This window comes from Haliaeetus leucocephalus, unplaced genomic scaffold (assembly GCF_000737465.1).
Source record: "Haliaeetus leucocephalus isolate CR32 unplaced genomic scaffold, Haliaeetus_leucocephalus-4.0 Scaffold1014, whole genome shotgun sequence".
Classification (NCBI taxonomy): domain Eukaryota; kingdom Metazoa; phylum Chordata; class Aves; order Accipitriformes; family Accipitridae; genus Haliaeetus; species Haliaeetus leucocephalus.
The window spans coordinates 1,855,146-1,872,668 of record NW_010973450.1 but is presented as its reverse complement, the minus strand read 5'-3'; the positions used below and the strand labels follow the sequence as shown (position 1 = coordinate 1,872,668).

At 50.4% G+C, this 17,523-nt stretch overlaps 1 protein-coding gene across 3 annotated transcripts in view; it reads right to left on the bottom strand.

The window, feature by feature from the left end:
* The window catches only part of KCNAB1 (potassium voltage-gated channel, shaker-related subfamily, beta member 1), a 70,284-nt gene that overhangs the window by 15,946 nt on the left and 36,815 nt on the right, over positions 1-17,523 (bottom strand). For all 3 annotated transcript variants that reach the window (XM_010584934.1, XM_010584935.1, XM_010584936.1), the window contains exons 2-5: positions 9,445-9,488; positions 3,189-3,226; positions 1,683-1,762; positions 787-831 (exon numbers count right to left, since the gene is read on the bottom strand). In XM_010584934.1, coding sequence (XP_010583236.1) covers positions 787-831; positions 1,683-1,762; positions 3,189-3,226; positions 9,445-9,488 — 207 coding nt within the window. The remainder of the gene's footprint in view (positions 1-786; positions 832-1,682; positions 1,763-3,188; positions 3,227-9,444; positions 9,489-17,523) is intronic.

Here is a 17,523-nt window from a genome sequence, read left to right as displayed (position 1 = left end):
AAAGATTTATCATTCGCAAACTACCCTGCTGCATAACTGTACGTGCACAACACAAAATTTCTCCAGCTTTTGCTAGGCTTAATTTTTTTTCTTCCCCAGTATCCAGGATATTTCTTACTGAATAATCATTCCCCTAACACAGGGGATACTGATTTTGGAGCGAGCACTGCCAGAACCCATTCTTCAGTTGAAGGCTGAATATGACACACAGGGGAGGTCTTTAAAGATTATGTAAATGCTCTTAAAACTACACAACATATGCTAATGTGCATCATTTAAATTAGGTATCATCTCCTACCAGGCTACCCAAGATGAAGGCCCATCACAGCTTTGCATTCTTAATACACAGCCTTACGTACACAGATAAGGATGCCGATGCACAAACGGTCTGTCTCGATACACCGTGCACGGCAATGACGATGGATACGCTCACAAGTTGCGTTAACTCTGCCCGGCACAGAGACGATGGTCTCGTGCAACGGTCGAGGCAGCACCGCAGGCTGACGATCGCAGCCTCATGAAGCCGGTGCGCGCTCCCCCAAAAAAACAGGAGAGCGTTTTTGTTTGGCACTCGAAAGGTCTGGCTGCGGCAGGAGCCCTGGCTGCCTGCTCTGCGTGCGACCATCGCACACGCAAGCTCCCAGCACCGCCTGGAAACAGCAGCACTGGCTCCTGGGCCAGCATCACCTAACACGCATCATTTTTTAAAAACCAGAAGGATTCTCCTATTCCCAGGGGTCCCGCTCGTTTGTGGGTGGCGGGGAGCACCGTCCAGCGGTCCAGTACCTCCAGCCCTTCTTCTTCAGGATGTTCCCCAGGATGACTTCAGCCCTGCGCAAAAGAGAGCCCCACGTAAGGGGATGCAGGAGGATGCTCGACGCCAGGTACCCGGTCGCAGCTGCCGTCCATCCCAATTCCCCCAGTCAGGGACACCCAGACGCCAGCCTGCAGCAGCCCTCTCGGCTGGGCAGCTCTCCCCTCCACGGGTGACGGTGACCCAGCACCGGCTGCGACGGGGTGGGCAGACATCCCCGTCACGGGGGACGGTTCCCCCCAAAGCATCTTGTCCACCCGCTCCCACGGGGACAGCCCTCCACCCCCGTGCCCTACGTCTGCTTGAACTTGCTCTGGGAAGGCAGAGCCGCTTGGTCCCCCCGCACCAGGGACGTGATGTCCCCGTCCGCTTTTTAAACTAAATACAAAGCTGTATAAATCAGCCCAAGTCAAATGTATTATGGATGGATATTTTTTTTTCCCCCAATTCCGCAGTGACACTAAGAGCATTAGCTCTGCTGCAGCCAGAGCGGTTCCCCGTGCCGGGATCTGCGCCTGGGAGCTGTCACTGGCACAGGCCATTCATCACCATTATGATGACTTTTCATTTATTCAGGAATGACTTTTCATTTATTCAGGACATTTCTCTCCCTGTGCCAACAGCAAGCAGCACGAGTGATACATTTCAGTCTTCAGGTGGGTACAAGAGTTTTTGGTTTAATTTTTTTTTTTTTTTTTTTTTTAAAGAGTGCCTCAAATATATAAAGCTTTTTCTGTCCCCTCTCAGGGGGCAGGGGGCTTCCCAAGCACCACCAGAGCCCTATCCATCACGAGTGACTGTGACACAGAGAGGAGCGGAGCCAGGCAGAGGGACCCCAGGGAAGCGGAGCGGGATGCTGGGCACTCACTTGCCGGCCGCGTACACCTCGGCCGTGTCGAACAGGTTGACGCCGCTCTCGTAGGCGATGGTCATCAGCTGCTCAGCCACCTCGGGGAAGCAGAGACGGAGAGGTGAGGGGCGGCAGATCGCATCCCGAGCAGCCGGCGGCTTGTCCCACACGGGGAAAAACCCTTGAACACTCAGCAAAGGGGCTTCAGCAGGGCCGGGAGGGGTGTTAGCATTCCCTGCCCGGGGGGTGAGACCCTTTGGCAGGGCACCCAGGGGTTCGTGCGCTGGCCCGAGAAGCACCAAAACACAGATTTACATCAACTTCCCTTTGACTCATCCTGGGAGGAATTAATCTCTTCTCATAGGAACTTTCTAATAGGAAAGCGGCCAAGAATTTAATAGGGTTATAGAAGATAGTCTGCAAATCTGTGGGGTTTAATACAGAAAGGGTATTTCCATGGCAAGAGTTTAATTTTTTTTTTTGGCTACCCAACAGGCCATCCTGCAGTTCTCCAGATGACTTCAGGAGGTATTTAAACAGCTGAAGGTCATTTCATGGGATCCCCATCAGAGTCCCGCTGCTCCCTGGGGGGATTCTGCACCCTGAGGGGGCTGGCAGCTACCCACACATGGCCAACGTCCTTAGGGTGGGCATCCCTCAAGGACGGGGCTGCGTTTCAGTCCTATTTTACCATGCATGAACACTTTTGCATTGACTTATTCTAAGGAAGGAGGGCCAGAGAGCCAGGGAGCAAATTTATAATCAAAGTCATCTTGCTTCAGCCCGCAACGTCAAGAAACAGGAAGGAACTCAGTGATCCATCGTCGGCAGAAGAAATACCACCAAAGATCAAGTGACTTAAAAAGCAAAAAAACTTTGAGTTCAGACTCCTGAGCTGTTTTCCTTCTGCCAAAGTTATTTTGGGCTTTGTCTCATGTACTAGAGGGAAGGCAGCTGGGAGGTTGCATCTCCTTTTGATGGATCTGCAGCGTACCTGAGACAGAGGGAAACCCACGTGCTACCCAGCACTCGGGAAGATTATTAACTGAGATTAAAAGCCATCTGGAACAGGCAAGAGTGCGTAGGAAACCCAAGTTCATTTTCATTTGTTTCATCTTATTATGTAAAAAATAAATCATCAGGCAGCTCCTTGTAAGCCGAGCCCCTGCCTGTATTTATGACTGTTGCTGGTTACATACATGATGCAAAAATAGTTTCCAATTTCTGCTCCAGGAACAGTGCCACTACCAATGGTAAGGAGGAAATATCGCTCCAAACAGCATGGAAAAGAAAATCGATTTAAGGGATAGGTGGGGTTTTTATTAAAGTTGATATCTGGAAATGTCAGATTCATTAAGGGTTTTTTGTAGCAGCAGCGCAAGCTTTGTATTGCTTTGCATCGTAATTCTCTGCCATTGCCTCGAACAGACACGGGCTCTCATTTCGGTAGCCATGGTTTCATTTAAAAATATCTCATATTGGTTTTTACTTCATTGCATTACACTTACACCAAGCATTACTTACCTCATCTGAGATTTGACCTCCGAAAGTGACCCATGTCCCTAGAAAGAACAAAATAAGCTGTTACTACGAGAGGTTTTTGACAACAAAAAATTCGCGCTACCAAAATTCAGGGTCCTTGGGATTAAACAGGTTTAAAATGGGGTTAACTGGCTCAGAGGCTGCTGTGTCCTCGAGGGAGAGCTCCTGCAGCTGGGCAGGCACCGGAGACCCCTCTCCCGGGGGGGGACGACAGCAGGGACAGGAGTGCGGACCCAGGACTGGCACGTGAACCTGCTCAGGGAAGTGCCGGTAGGATGCTGTGCTGCCAAAATACACAATTTTATCAAAATGTGAAGCTCTTTGCAAAACTGATTTCATTTTCCAAAGCTTCAATTTGACAAATTGGAAAAAATTTACGATGCTGCTGAAACATGTCGTTTGGGGAATGAAACTATTCCTAAATTTGTGCTTCAGCATTTAGCACCATACAAGTCAAAATTAGAAAAGAAGAAAAGAAAAAAAAAGTATTTCTATTGACATGAAGTATTTAAAACCCAAAGTGACTTTTCTCCAGGACCTTTTCCATAAAGCCAAGGTCTGACGCCAGCATAGCCGATGAGCAGCGCTTTCGCTAGCTGGCTCAAAAAGTAGCTGCAGTTTAGACTCAGTTGCAGACCCTGGTCTACTGTTAGGAAAAACTTAGGGCATTAGTTCTTTATGACCACTGCTTCGAAAAAAAAAAAAAAAAAGAACATCCTGTGGTGGAAACAGCGTGTGGATTTAATATTCTTTAAGCTATAGGAATATTATTTCCTATATATGTGTGTGTATATATATATATATATTAGGAATACATATTTCCTAAGCCACTGGAAGCAAGAGAGGGCTGTGAGCCTGGGAAGCGCCAGGCCCCATATGGGACACTGATCAGACAGCACGTACTCACCCTGGCAGACATCGCTCCTGCCCTACTTCTCTGACCTTACAAAACCCCCCATGGGAAGCGATGCTGAGACACCAGAGAGGCGGCTGTGACATTACCTGTGCCTTCTGCCAGCTTGTCACGACGTCACTTTGATCTACGGCACAACTTTTCCCCGCGCTTTTCAAGACCTGCACGCCAGCTACGTATAAAACTACGCGTTACTCATTGAATGGATGGATCAAAGCTCACGTGGCTCAGGCGAAAACTCTCCGGAATTTAAAATCCTGCCCTATATTGTCCCTCCATAAGGAGGGCAGAGGGGTTCAGGCCCCGAGCTGGAAAATTCAGTGCAATTTGGGCAAGACGGAGGAGAGACCGCGCTGCCGGGGAGGGGTCGAGCTGTGATGCTGCTAAGGGGGGAAAAATTAAATGCTCCCTGCCTGCCGGCACTTGCAAAGGGCCTGGTGCAATAGATAAGTAAGCGCTCCCACACCTTCATTAAAAATGTATTGGTTAGCTCATTGCTCACAGCGAGCGTGGAAGATGAACCTTGAGCAGGAGTCAGAAAGCAAGGAGCGTGCCTGCTGCGAACGCTCGAGCTGCTTTGATCAGTCCCTGGTTAGAAACAAAACAAGGAGAGTCGGCTCCGTTAGGAGGATCTTGCTCTCTTTCTCTCAGAAAAGGTCAATCTGAATTTATTTTATACATAGGTTTCTCTGAGTACAAAAAAAGTTATTTTTAAAGACGCATATTTATGGTGTATTTAAACTGAAACTCTTGATCTCCCGCAGAACCAAGTTTTCACAGATCAGAAAGGCGTAACACCGCTAAGGCTACCAAAATAAAAAGAATGAGCAAAGACCACATGTATTTCTAACTAATTTTGCATTTACTTCTGCTCTCTCTGAGGGCAATAATCGGGCGACAGCAGCACCCACCTTGCCCAGAGCTGCCCCTGTTACGCCTGACTGGTTATAGACCTCAGGAAAGGTATTTGCTCTTATTGTTGGAGTAAAACGCTCAGGTCCTGCACAATTAAGATAAAAAGGGAAAATACGTTTCAGTTTATCATTAAGCTTCTTTATGCAGATGAAAAAAAAAATCCAAATGAAGCCTGATTTCCATGTTAAAGCTTCAGAAGTGTTATTTTTATAGGAATACATTAAAATGCATTCCTACTGAAAAATGGGTTGAGACTGTTTATCCCAAAGTGATTTTTTTTTTCCTTAAGTATGCATACAGGTCCCCAGCACAGGTGAGAGGAAAAGGAATTACTTATACACCCTGTGGATCGCCCATCCTCTCTCAAATTTACGTGGCTACGACCCGACGACACAAACCGTGCCCCACCGAGCCGCAGAGCGTAACGGAGGGGCAAAACGCTCCAGTGTTGGGGTACATGAAGAGCAGCCCAAGAGCTGGCAATGGCTCACGTAAGAATAACGAGCACTTTATCTCTTTAAATGTCAGTAGTAAATATGTGCAATAGTGGGTACACCTGCCCTGGGTCTCCCCAGCGGGGGGGATGCGAGGGGCCTGGGACCCTGAAGAGCGAGCATCATCAGGACCACATGGGTGGGCAATCCTTGGGTTTTGGTGGTTTTTGGGGTTTTTTTTTTTCCTTGATAATTGCGAAAAGCAAGCAGGGAGGTGAGTTTTTGCTCAGCAAGGTGACCTCTAAAGCATCAGAGGCGCTCGGGAAAGCGAGATGCTCTGGTACGGTCCCAGCCAGAGCTGGGAGCAGGGAAGGCAGCACAGGAATCCCCCTGCCACGACCCCCCTGGGCAGTCGGTGGGGGGGGGGGGGGGGGCCCCTGAACCCAAAGCAGCCGGGGCAGCTGCGGGGGCTGCGGCACAGCACGGCGCCCGCTGCTCAACTCCAATAAAACTAAAAATTAAAAAAAAAAAAAAATCACTCCAGAAAGCACAAGGTGCACTTGGCATTTCAAACAACGACTGAGGATGATTCACAACCTCAGCCAACGGGAGTATTTTGGAAGAAAAATATACTAGAGAAAGAGATATTTTAAATCATTACTTTTTCCCTTTACCAAGTCACTCTCTTTCTCTTGCCTATTCCAATTCACTGCTCAGAAACGCATCCCCCCACGACTCAGCGTGGCAGTGGCAGGTAGACCTCCCTCTCCTGTCCCTTGCCCATTGTTCCCTTGCATCGGAAAGCAATTTCCCAGCTGGATATCCTCACCTTCAACAGAGGAATTTCTGTATTAAAACTGGATTTGGCTCCATTTCCATCACACACCAGAGCCTAGCAAGGTGTGATTATTAGTGGGTTAGTTGCTGATGCAAAATTCACCACTTGATAATGTCATTGCCAGCAGATGTGTCACCTCTGCAGGGAGGAAAAAAAAAAAAAAAAAAAAAAAGGCGTTCCTGGCTGGAAGCCAAAGCTTTGCCTCCTGCCAGTACAATTTTATCCCTGGCTTGCTGCTGGCGAGCACGACGCCACATGGAGATCTGGCACGTGGGTCTGGTCTGGCACTCGAGCAACCAGCAAATGCTCAGCCCTGCACGCCGCGAGCGCCTGGGTGCAAACTGGGGCCCTTTGCTGCCGTCCTGGGCCAGCTGACATTTGGGGCTGGGTTTGCAAAAGCTTCGCCCCAGAGCGAAGCACCAAGGGGCGATGGCAGCAGCCGACCCCTTTCTGCTCACAAAACGTCTGGTTTTGTACCCGCTCGCGAGTGCAGGGTATCCCGCCGGTGGCTGCAGGACCCACTCGTTTGGGAAGGTTTCTTCTGCGCTTTTGTACATTGAACTGGATTTGGGGGTTTGGGATGGCTGGTTTCATCCTGCTGCTCGTTTCCTTGGAGTCAGGGCTAATCACCTTGTTGGAGGCTGTCTCAACATTTTCAAAAAATCAACAGGCTGCCTCCACAGGCAGAGTTTGCTCTGAATTAACTACAAGAAAAACGTGACCTTATTTTTTTCCCCCTGCATCGCAACTGCGTTTCCGAGCCAGCATCACAGAAAGGACCTCATGCCAGCCCGTGCGCCTGCCCATGGTTAGACTATGAAGATTCCTCAACTAAAGCCTCACCTGGCTTTAACTTGCTCAAAGGAGGAGGTGAAATCCCAGCCTGGCTGGGAGCCACCGGGATGCTGCGGGATCCGGGTCCCGCGGGAGCTCAGGGCGGCAGAGCGGTCCCAGCCTGCCGGGAGCGATGCTCAGCCACCATCGCACCAACCCTGCCCGAAGGTTTTTCCTTGTGAAACATGCCGCTAACACGCCTGACCTCGTATCCTCACTCAACACTTCTCGCACTGCAGGCAGCACCCAGCAAATGAATTAATTAGAGAGTGTGAGCTGGGAGAAGCGGGACGTAATTAAAGGGTGCGCGTTGCCTCAGCGCTGCCTGCCTTTGATTTCTGTCCCACTTCACTTTTTTCTCCACTTACTTTTTCATGCTACAGGATGAAGCACACTCCCACCTTGCTGAGATTTTGGAAGGCTTTTAAGGAAGATTGCTGAGCCTTCAAAAACTTTAGTAAACCTTAGATTAGATTTTCATGCTGCAGAGAGTTTAAGGAAACACATTTATCTCTTTGGGAACTGCGAAAGAGAAGCTATTTAAAAAAGTGATGTAAGCCGGCACTCAAAGCAGACACCTGACGGACCCGTGCTGGGAGGGGAGGACGAGCTGTGCTGCAGGAGAAATACCTGGACGTTCAAGAGAAGGTGGCAACTGAATTTCGGGCTTTCCACTTCTCCTCTCCCCTGTGCCTCCAGACACGGCAAGGGCTGTAGGGCTCACTGCTGCTGGAACAGCCTGGTGTCTGGCTCTAAACCGATGCCCGGCAGCTCTCCCCCAGCCCTGCCCTCGCCCCCTCCTCAGTCCCCACTTATCCCGTGCAGCTGCACTCACAAAGGCTCAATATATTTAGATGTTGCTGCAGCTCCACATGCTTGAAAGGAAAGAAAAGCTCTGCAAGACGTTTCTTCCTGCTGCTACTTCCTTCCCATCGCTTTTCTCCACCACAACATTAGCTCTTGGTGAAACTGTAAGGATGATAAATAAAATCTCTGCACGGATAAGAAGACAACTCCTTTCAAAGCCTGGATCTATTTTAACCAGAAGAGCTCTTCTTGGCAGAATAGGCCTTATTTGTGTGACTTGTGATAGAGGGTGACTTTCACATTTCACTCTATTTTAAAATCAAATCTCAAAGCGTGTTGGAAAAAATGAGCTAACCCCTCGGGCACCTGCCCTGTGAACACAACCGGCACCAGCTGGGGACGGAACGGGGAGCTGGAAGGGGATGCCCATAGCCACAGCAGGCACCGAATGCAGGCAGAGCCCAGGTCCTTGCCCGCTCCTGCCTTCACCCGCTCGCCCCGAGGCAGCAGCACGGGAGCCCAGCACACCCAAATGCTTTCCTAAAAATGCGCCGGTGCCTCCACCTCCCTGTGCCAGCACCTCTCACCCCCAGGGCAAAAAGAAACCCCCTTTAATACGGGGCTGGAGGGGCCCCGGCAGAGCTGAGCATCCATCCCTGGGGGGTCTCTGCGCATCCCCGGAGCCTTCACGCTCCTGATGCCCCAGCCTTGCCCCACGGGACGGTGCTCGCAGCGAGAAAAACAGCCTCCTCCTTTCTACAGCATTTGGGTGGGTTTTCTTTCTTTTATATATATATACGTATATATGTACTTTTAAGCATTCTTCACATGAGTGGTTCAACGGCCATCAAAGAAATTACTCGCATGAGTAGAGCCATCAGGAGATGTCCAGTCCATCGCACACGCTCTTACCCGGCAGCTGAAGGCCAGCAGCACCGCACTACAGCCTGCAGGGCCGGCACGTATGTGCCGCAGTGCTTATAGAGGCTCTTTTTGATAAAATATTGATAAGGTAAAATATTGATAAGATATTCTTTAGTTTTCAAATCAGTATGGAACAGAAATAACAAGGTACACACACACCGGATAAAATAAAAATCTGCCCACAGCCCAGGCAGATTGCCATCCCCCAAGACGGGAGCTCCGACACTTAACGCTCTTGGGGGCACTCACAGACATCCCAGATGTGGTCTCTGCGGGCTGTCCCTCCCGGGGGTCGGGTCGTATTAGAAGGATTTTATGCCGTAAACCCTTGCACGGTTCCACTCGAGCGCTAAGGGTGGAAAAGCATCTCCTCACATCATGGGCAAGCGCCTCGGCTGATACACACAGCAGTTATTAACACACGTAAGGGCTTCTGCCACGAGCCATCTGCAAGACTGAGCGCAGGCTGGGGCTCTGAGAACACACTTTTTTAACCGAAATACCAGAGCAGCTACCGCTACCCCAGGGCTACGGGTAGCTGCAGGAACTGCGGCGGCCGCAGCGTTTACTCACCCAGCCCGAGGCACGAGACTCTCAGTCCGGATTTTCCAAGGTTCCTAGAAGGAAAAGAAAATAATTAGAAAAATATCGTTAAGCCCTCAAGGGGCACACAACTTAAGCCCACGGAAAACCAGCAGCTGGAGAAGACGAGTCCCTGCTTTTGTCCAAATCATCTGTTTTCCTCCAAAAAGGGGCAGACTCTCCCTCCGCTGGGATGCCAGCTGCCCGGTTTGGAGAAGGGTGGATGCCCTGCCATCATCCTTTGCCTCACCAGGCTGTGGGAGAAGCTCTGAGCGCTTATGGGGCTGGGAATAAACCCAGATACATTCAGATGTATCTCACATCTGATGTTATTTGGGGTCCCATGAATAAGGCACTCACGTTCCCTTCGCTTTCATCATTGTTTGGCATTCATTGTATTAACACCCATTAAAGTATTCGCCTTATTCAGTGTCACTTTTTTTTTTTTATTCGCCCTCACACTTGTCTAAATGGTGACATCCATCACAGCAGACCCCTGGTCCGGTTACTGCTGATAGCCCCAAGCTCGTGGATTCCCCCCGAACAAAACACCCCAGGATTTCCCAGCCCGAGGGGAGGCAGTGCCTCGATCCCTAACACCAGCTGCTTTTCAACATCAGCGAGATAAAGCTGTTACCCTTCTCCCCACCTCCCAGAGCCAGGCTGGAGACAAGATAATTAGCCCTGAGGCCAGGAAATGTGCCATACATTACCCTAACTTAAACCTATCGCTGCAGTACAAAATATCCTTTTAATTATACCCTCCTGCTTTAACCTTTACGTTACAGCTGGATCTGCGCAATTTTTTTGCCAGATTAAGGTATAATTTGGGGACCATCTATCTACCTTCCACTGCAGAGTGCCGCAAACAATCACTGCACTTTTTGCTGCTCCTGATGAATTATTTAAAGCAAAAAAAAAAAAAAAAAAAGCCCTGCTCACTCATGGTGAAAGGGGTTGGACAAAACACCTGACACTAGCGCAGGTTGTGCCCTGCTCTTTCAGATCTTTCAGCTCTTTCTCTTTTTACACGCTTGATTTTGTGGCCATTTCAGGTATTCACTCACATGGCATGATTTCCCATGTGGGAGAGCAGGAGGTCAGGAGAGCCAGCCCGACTCCAGCAGGCAGCCCTCCCATCCCTTCCCAGGGCCCCCTTACACCTCTGCTGTACCCAAAATTTAGCGCTGCCAAAAGGAATTTAAAATCTGGGGAGAGACAAGAATTTGTCCTCAAGTAGCTATTTGAAAAGCTGGAACTGCATTTCCAGGACCACAGGCCCCCCAGGCTCACAGCACGGTCAGGGCAGGCACTGACCTGATTATTTTTTTTTTTTCCCTTTTCTATTTTTTTTTCTTTTTTATTATTTGAGTGAAAGCACAGCTGGACCCCTGCATAACGAAACCCATCAATGCACAGAATAGCGCAAACGATGCCAGTCCTCCCCTGCTCACCAGCACAAAGCATAACCCTTAAAAAGTTCAAAGGCAAATCTCCAGCAGCTGCCTGAGTGCTCCAGAGCGAGCTGCAACACTTCTGGCACGAAAGAGGAGCCCGGGCTGACGGGATTGGGATTTCCATGTTACTTCTGGAGACAGCCCACCCGCTGCATACTGCTCTTTGGAGAAGTCAAGTGCTACCCTGCATTTCCAAACAGTTTACGCTTATTTTGTAGAAGAGCTTTTTTAAGTCCTATTTCTCACCGAGCTGTTCTTTGCCTTTCAAATCACGGCTCTGTCTTTGCGCAGGCACACGGCTGCGAGGGCACAGCTTGGCCACGGAGCTGTACCCCTCTCCCTACATAGATATAAATATATATACACACATATACCCTTTATATACATATACATACCCTTTATATATATGCATATACAAATGCATACGTATATACATATCAACACAGAGTGTGAGTGAAACCCTGTGGTGTTTGCATGCATTTACAGGGTACACCACTCCCCCAGCAGCGGGGTCTGCCGCAGGGTCTCAGCCCAGGTACTGCCTGGCTGTCCTGTCCTCCTTCCCCGCGGGTCCCAAAACCACGTGAGGGCTCGTCCCTCTGCACGCCGAGGACCTGGGAAGTAAAGCACACACACACGGGGACCAGGCTTTGCTCCGGAAAGTGATAACCAGCTCTTTGCAGAGTCTGGTCCGCTAATGAATCCGGACAGAAATATTGTGTTTGAATTTCCAAAGCTGTCTTTGCCATTTACTTAGCGTACATGTGACCTAGGCACTTGGAAAATTTTATGTCTATAGTCAAGAGCCGACGGTAAAAAGGCCAAGCCTTTGCAGCGCAAGATCCGTCTTGCAAAACGAGCCCAGAAGCTGCTCGGGAGGAGGTCACCTGGACCCGCGGTCCAGCCTGGAGAGCATCGCCAGGTCACAGCGCCCAGCTACTCCCGTGGCTTCCAGCCCTCCGTTTGCCTGCGAGCACTTCATTCAACTGCATGCTCTAATTAACGGGCGGGCAGCCTGAAAGCATAGCGGCCACACCGACGCACCGAGTCACAAAACCAGCTAAAAACCTGGCCGGCTCAGGATGGCTCACCTCCTAGTGTGGACCTCGTGCTGCTTAAAAGCACACAGCCACTGATTTGATTACTGGTCCTACAGCACCGCAGTAATTTGTCTGAAAGAGCAACAGTTCTTGAGACCTAGTTCTCTTCTACCCCCCTAAAAAACAAAACAACAACAAAAAAAACACCAAAACCACCAAGCAAAAATATATATGTGTATACATTTACATCTGTTTTGCAACTTCTAGGTGCATGTGTAGATATATTACACACATATATATATGGACACACATGCCCAGAAGCTGCAAAATTGCCAAGTACAATCAATGGCCGGTTTCTAAGTAACCAGACAGTAAAAGCCCTTTGTGCTTCCCTTGCTCCGATTCCCAAATCTGAGATAATTAACCAGCTCAGTCCCCAGACCTGAACCGGCAGCAGCCCATGCAAACCGCCAAGGACGGCTGCTGGGATGGCGATTGGGATGGCGATTGGGATGGCAAGGCAAGCAAATCCCAAATGCGATGAAGTCCGGAGACGCACAGTCGGCATCGGCTGCTCTGGCCGTGCACAGGCTGAGCATCCTTCCCCGGGCAAAGCCGCGGGAGCACCCGTGCCCACAGGTACCGGGGCAGAACACTGCTGAACGGCTGCAGTTCACTTCCAGAGGGAAGCTTCCCACGCGCAGGGCTCCGGAGGGATGGCACGGGATGGGGGAGATCAGCTGGGAAAGCGGGGGGAGTTTCTGCCGTTGCCCTCCTGAGCAGTGATGGACAGCTTGGGTTTTTCTGGGCTGGTAGCGGAAGCTCTCAGCAACGTTTTCAAGGCCAGAAATGGTCTTTTTGTACAAAATAATTGCATGAATTGGCACTCGGCTATCGCTGACTCTCGCATGCTTTCCCTGGGGGATGCTGAAGCACCCGGCCAGTGCTGTACGGAGGCCGTTGCCCCCACAACCCAAGGGCATCGCACCCGCCGCCCCGCTCAGGCTGGATCCAGCGAGGGTCTCTGCACGCACCCAGGGGTTCGCCGCACGGGACAGGGTGGCTGGGAAAACCCACGTCCCACCAGCAGCGCTTGGCTCCAGGAGGAAAGGGGAAGACGGTGCCTTCACGCGTGGTTTTGTTAGCAGTTGTCGATCAGCGCGTCGGCGTTACGGTCCCAGTTGTCTGTCTGTATTCGGCACTTGCTACTGCCAGGCGGGGAGGAGATGGGGGTCCCCCCCCGGACAGCCGCCGGCATCCGCAGCGGTGGTACCCGACATCCCACTTGCGTGGCAGCCAGCACCAGCACTGCTGTTCGCTGCCACTAAACAAAGTCCTGAGCGTGCCGTTCCATCTCCGAGCCCTGACCTTGTCAGGCAGCCTAGTCTGCCTCCCAGATACCTGGCACCACCACCGCTCCTGGGGGTTTATGCAGATGCTGTTTAATCACTCTTTCAGGAGGGGAAAAAAAAAAAAAGTTCTTTTCAAATTGGAAGGCAGCGCTGCTGAGCGATGAAGTAGCCTTTTAAAAGGATGTTGCAGGAGCCTCAGGTCTCTCAGGATTGCTTTGCCTAACCTAGAAGCAGCTGATTAAAAATGAGCTCTCTTACACATACTTTTTTTTTTTTCATTAGCACAGCTATCTCGCTTCTCCTCTCGCTGACATTCAGCTTCCCTTGCACTTTGCAGAACCGGAGCAATTGCACCGCTCCCCACAAATCACTGCCCAACCCCACCGCGTGCAGAGAAGCACCAAGAGTTTTACCCAAAAGCAGCTTTGTTTTCTTTATCCCAAACTTGCACCACGACCAAGACCTGAAGCTATACGACACCTCGCCCTGAATTCTTTTAAAACCAAAGCCTGAAGCCAAACACCCCTGTGCCAAAGTGCTGCCCAAGCCCCGGCTATGGCAGAGCAGAGCCAAAGGCAGGTGAGCCCGGGCGCTGGAGAAGCCTCCCGAGGGGATGGGAAGGGGAAAGGTGCATGGGAGCGGGGACAGCCTCCACTGCACGAAGGATGCGGTTTTGTGGTGGGGACATCGGGCAGGAGCCACACAAACCTCACTGAAAGCACCCGGGTCACTGAATCCTTTAATAAAGGACATTTATAGCCACACTCAACACATCAAAAACCATAGGGTGCTAACTGACTTTGCGAAGGGACACACCACACTGTTTCTGCTGTTTGTAACTCTAAGATGTATTTTAAGTTTAACTTTAAATCTTTCCCGTTTCCTTCTCCGGGGAGCAGGCGAGCATACCATGGCATCTTTGCCCCGTCCCAGTGCCAGGGACCAAACAGGGGATGGCAAAAGACGCGAGGACGCAAAGCCCCCGAGAGCCCATCTTGCACGCTGGTTTAACATAGCAATTCTTTCCTAGTGTAAACCAAAGGTGACATTTTCCCTGCGCAGCCGGGAGTTGGAGCCAACGCAACCATCCCCGCAGCACCGGTGGCTTCGCCAGATTGCGCTGGGTTAACGAGCGCAGGAGATGAACGCCTGATTCATTGAAAACACAGCTTGCGACTCAGGGATGTTGTTAAAAATACACCGAGGTACCAAAACAGCGCGCGGGGAGGGACGACATTTCCCTTGACTAGGCTTTTTCCAAGCAGAGGGCACATCCGTCTCCCAAGGATGCGCCGGTTCTTGGCGGCGTTTGGCCGCTCCGAGACGCCGGCATCCGCGGCAGCATCCGCGTAGACCATCGGCTGCTGCTAAACGCCAGCCAACGCAACACAAACAACGGGACGGCATGTGCTAATGGTCCCGGCGGGAAAAAGGCTGGGAAGGAGGCATTCGGCCAGCACCCGCCGGGGCCGGGAGCCCGCAGCCGGCAGGGAATGGCACCTTCCCGCTGGAAAGGAGCGACTTGAGCAGCGAGACCCAAACAGGCAGCACAGCCACGGGGCCCATTACCAATCCTTTTGCCATTTAGCAGGTCTTCACCAAGAAAATCAAGTTCTCGTTTTCTCTTGCTAGTGGAGAGAGCTGCGCATGCGCCACATCGGTCCATGCTCCTTCCTCATCCGCCTTCATCATCCTCGGGCTCAGAGCCACAGTCCCCAGTGTTGTAGGGATTTTGCCAGGGATGAGCTTGGGTTTTTTGCCTGGAGGTGTGGCAGGCAGCACCGCAGCTGAGCGGGCATCAGGTCCCCAGGCGAAGGGTTATTTCAGCCACACGGAGACATAGAAAACTCTTTGCTCAACTGCTTGTGCCTCTTCCCAGCCCACAGCAAAGAGCAGAGCCTCTGCCTGGGCAGTAGTTATGGGGTCCCTGTGACACAACCAAAACCCCACCACAAAGCTTAGTTTTTAAACATGGAAGAAATTCTACTCAGAAAAGATACTTTGGTTCTGGACCTGCTGTGATGCTGAATAAGCCCAAGTTAATTACAAGCAGCTAAATGAGACGGGTGGTCACAGGCTGACACCAGTCCATGCAGGGATGCGGAGACCAGCCACTGTGAGCGCAGGCTGGATCCAGCCCTGCGTACATGCTCAGGGCTGAAAAAGCCTTCAGTTCCCCAAAGCCGGGGGAAAAAAAAAGCATTTTGCTTGTTACCCACTTTGCTGTGAGCAAAGTTACAGGCAAAACCAAGGAAAACGTTAGAGAAAGAGATGTATCAGATTTGAAAGATGGGTAAGAAGAGCTTGTTATGTGTCTGAGGAACCAGGACTTGACATGCACGAGAAAGGCCAAGGTGGCAACTTTTAACTTCAAGAGCTCTTTGGTTCAGCATCAGGAAGTCAAAAAGTGACACAAAGGGAAAAGAGGGGACTTGCGTGTTCTGCAGAAATACAGAGGGGTGATGAGAGCAGTGAGAGGCATCTGGGATAAAGCCTGACAGTAAAAAGGCAGGGGAAAAAATTTACAGTTTTTCAAGAGTCTCAGGAGCGGAGGAGGGTGAAATCCATTCCCAGAGGATTTTTCCTTGTAATGTGGCCGTGTAGGAAGATTAGATTGTGTCTGAAACACTAATTTTGGTTAAAAAGACAAGAGCCAAAGGTTTAAAATCGAGATGAATATTTGGCAACGAAAAGTGAGAATAATTTGACTGTGCAGCAATTCTAAACTCATTTAACCCCTTCTCAGGAAGGATATTTGATGGAAATAACATCCTAGAGCATTGCTGGCTACCTGCAAGTCTGAAATCATTTCTGTAATGACAAAGAAAGAAGACTTACAAGTCAGCTGAAAAATTTTCCCCTACTTGCCAGTTTTGCTTTTAAGAGCCTTATTCAAGCTACCCTGCAATCTTCCTAACCACCCCATACAGCAGCAGTGCTCCAGGGCATGCATGGCTATCACTAGAAATTACTTTAAAATTCATTTTTCATCAATGTAAATCTGCATATAGGGAGTTTCTGCAGTATTTAACCAAAGCTTTTTATTCCCTCAGTTCCACTCCATTGTGCCATTAGGAAAGTCTTTTCATTGGAAGAGCTATTTGCAAGCCTCTTCCAGACCTCCTCTGCTTAAGCCAGCTTTTCAAGTAATACTAAGCCATTTCTTGCTGAAAAAAACCCTGTCTTTCCCTATGACGCTGCTGTCCCAATTAACTCACAGGGTATGTGGGGGGTAGCCAATTATAATCCCATGGTCATTAAGGGCTCACCTCACCACGCTGAGGAAAACCTTTTCAACCAAAATTGCATGTAGATGAGAAGCACACAGTCCTTGCCTTAAACCAGCGGTGCCCAGCCTAGCCCCCGCCTAAACCTCATTTAACATTGTACAGCAGCGAGGATTGCAAAAGACCTGAAAAACTCCTTGGTCCTCAATTTGCCTCTTGCCCTCACCCACCTCTAATGGCTTTTATGGTAACTTTTAGTTGAATTATTGCCTCGGAAGGGTAAGTGCTGACAGTGCAGTCCGAGCTGAACAAGACCAAAAGGAATATATCATTTATGTATATATATTTCTCAGGCAGCAAGACCTGTGCAGCCCTGCGCCGTGCCCTCCTGCCTGCTTTTCTGAGCCGGGTTACGGGCAGCATCGCAAAGCTGAGCCGGCTGTCCTTGCAGCAAATTCTCGCTGTCAGGGCCAGAGAAGAGGCGAGTTTTAGGAGGGACGTGAACACGGAGAGGGTGGGATGAGTCTGGAGCAGAGAGAGAGCTCCCAGGGGGACCGGGCACAGGCATCCTTGGGAGCCACGAGAAACGAGAGGAAAGCCAGAGAGTGGCGGGACTGACGAGGTTTGGCTCTGGCAGAAGGTATCCAGAGAGAGGATTTGGTAAAAAAAAAAAACAAACCCACCACAGTGATGTTTTTATGACTAGGCACTGCTAAGACAACGCATACCAGCACAGCCGTGCACCCCTTGCGACACCCCCAGACCTCGCACCCTTCCAGCAAGGTGCCTGGGTTTCGGCAGAGGGGATGGTCCCCATTCCACAGCCATGCACCTCGGTCTCCCCCAAACTGGGCTCCATGCACCCAGCCGGCTGCAGGAGGGGGCTTTAATTAAGTGCCTAACTCATCTCCTGCGTTTGAAGCCCCATATTTGCATGGGTGCCAGGTAGTTCCCCCAGGCATTGGGGTAGAAGGGGCACCCCAAACCCACGCAC